Below are 1,795 nucleotides of genomic sequence, written 5' to 3'. Positions count from 1 at the left end.
GGCGCTGGGCCGGAGGGTCCCGCTTGGCCCCAGCGCGGCACCCGGGGGCGCCCAGGGCGGGGAGCAGCAGAAGGGCGGTCATGGGGAGCTGTGCATGTGTGCGTGCACACACCCGTGGGTGTATGCGTGTGCATGTAGGTGTGCACACGTGTATGTGTGTGGGCACACATACAGGGTGTATAGGTATTGCAGGTAGGACAGTCTACATGTCACATATGTGTGCACATGTGTAGGTATCACATGTAGGTTGCACACACGTGTGTAGGTGTGTGTGTACATGTGCAAGGGTGTGTGCACACAGGTGAGGGGGTTGTGTGCATATGCACACATGCATGTAGATGTGTTCACACATGTAGGTGTATGCACAAACGTGATGCATGAGCATGCCACACGGTGTGCTGTGTGGTCAGTTTCAAACATATGTCTGTGTGTGCCCCAGTGACACTGCACATGCCAGTACTGTGGGTGACCATATGCCCATGCAGGTGAACGTGTGTGCACTCAGCTGCACTGTACATATGTGCAGGGTTGTGCACGTGGCTGTGCTGCGCATGCTCAACATTGCATGCTGGTACCTGGCAGCATACATGGGCACACTTAGCTGTGCTGTGTGTACGTGTGTGTGTGCGTGCACGCTCCTTGTAGTGTTCATGCACAGGTGTGCACGTGCGTCCGTGTGCACACGTGTGCATGCAGCCATGGTGTGTGTCATGCTGTGTGTGCTGTGTATGCACATACCATGTGTGCATATTTGTGCTCTCAGCCGTGCTGTGTGTGTGCACCCACCCCCCTGCTCACACCTGTGGCAGCTCATGCGTGTGCTGTGTGCGCCCAGCCCTGTGTGTGCCAGTGTGCATTTGGCTGCGCTGCACGTGTGCATGTCTGCACACATGGCTGTGGCCCATGTGCTGGGGCACTGAGCCGGGCGGTGTCAGGGCACAGACAGGCAGGGAGGTGAGTGCTCACCCCTGACGGATGTGCTGCCAAACACGGCGTCGCGGCGCTGGTAGAAGAGGATGTAGGCACTGCGGGTGCTCACCTCTGCTTCCCGCACCCGCTCCACATGGCTGTCATCGTAGCTGTACCACCGCCCATCCAGGGCATTGCAACAGTAGGCTGGGGGTGAGGGCACGGGGTGAGGGGGTAACGTGGGCTCTTGCCCTGGGATCCCCCCAGCCACAGGGTGCAGTGGGGAGCAGAAGCTCCGTGGTGCAGGGTCACACTGGGGGAGGGCAGGATGCTGCTGGGGAGCACAACCCGGTGCCCTGCCTCACCTGGGGTTGCTGCAATGCCATCTTGCATGTCCCCTGCACCCTGACTCCCCTCTGCCCATGACACACTCCTGACAAGGGTCCCCAAACCCCATGACATGCTCTATGGCATATCCTGTGATGTCCTCGCAACCTCATGCTGTACCCCATGGCACAGACCTTGCAGTGCTCCCCCAACCCCATGCCATACCCCCAAACCCTATGTCATGCTCCACACCACAACCCTGCAGGGTCCCCAGCCTCATGCCATTCTCCACGTCACTCCCAGCAATGCCCCTAAACCTCTTACTGTACCCCACAACACACCCTTTGAGATGCCCTCAAGCCCCACACCTTGCCCCATGGCACAGCAGTTTGTCCCCAAACCCCATGCCTACATCGTGCAGTGTCTCCCACCTCATTCCCTCCCCCTGTGCCACCCCACTCACCAGTGTAGTGCCCGCCCTGCATGCTGCCATGGTGGTTGCAGACTGCGTACAGGTCATAGAGGTAGTCGCAGGGGCAGCCCGGGGGCAGGCAGAGCG

At 59.6% G+C, this 1,795-nt stretch overlaps 1 protein-coding gene across 1 annotated transcript in view; it reads right to left on the bottom strand.

Moving 5' to 3' along the window:
• Positions 1-966: 966 nt before the first annotated feature.
• The window catches only part of USP43 (ubiquitin specific peptidase 43), a gene marked incomplete at both ends in the record, with an annotated part of 12,024 nt that continues 11,195 nt past the window's right edge, over positions 967-1,795 (bottom strand). Inside the window, 2 exon segments of the mRNA XM_009078907.1 lie at positions 967-1,116; positions 1,700-1,789. Coding sequence (XP_009077155.1) covers positions 967-1,116; positions 1,700-1,789 — 240 coding nt within the window.

This window comes from Acanthisitta chloris, unplaced genomic scaffold (assembly GCF_000695815.1).
Source record: "Acanthisitta chloris isolate BGI_N310 unplaced genomic scaffold, ASM69581v1 scaffold18037, whole genome shotgun sequence".
NCBI classification, from domain to species: domain Eukaryota; kingdom Metazoa; phylum Chordata; class Aves; order Passeriformes; family Acanthisittidae; genus Acanthisitta; species Acanthisitta chloris.
Note: the sequence above shows the minus strand (reverse complement) of the source record. Positions and strands in the feature narration are given on the sequence as shown.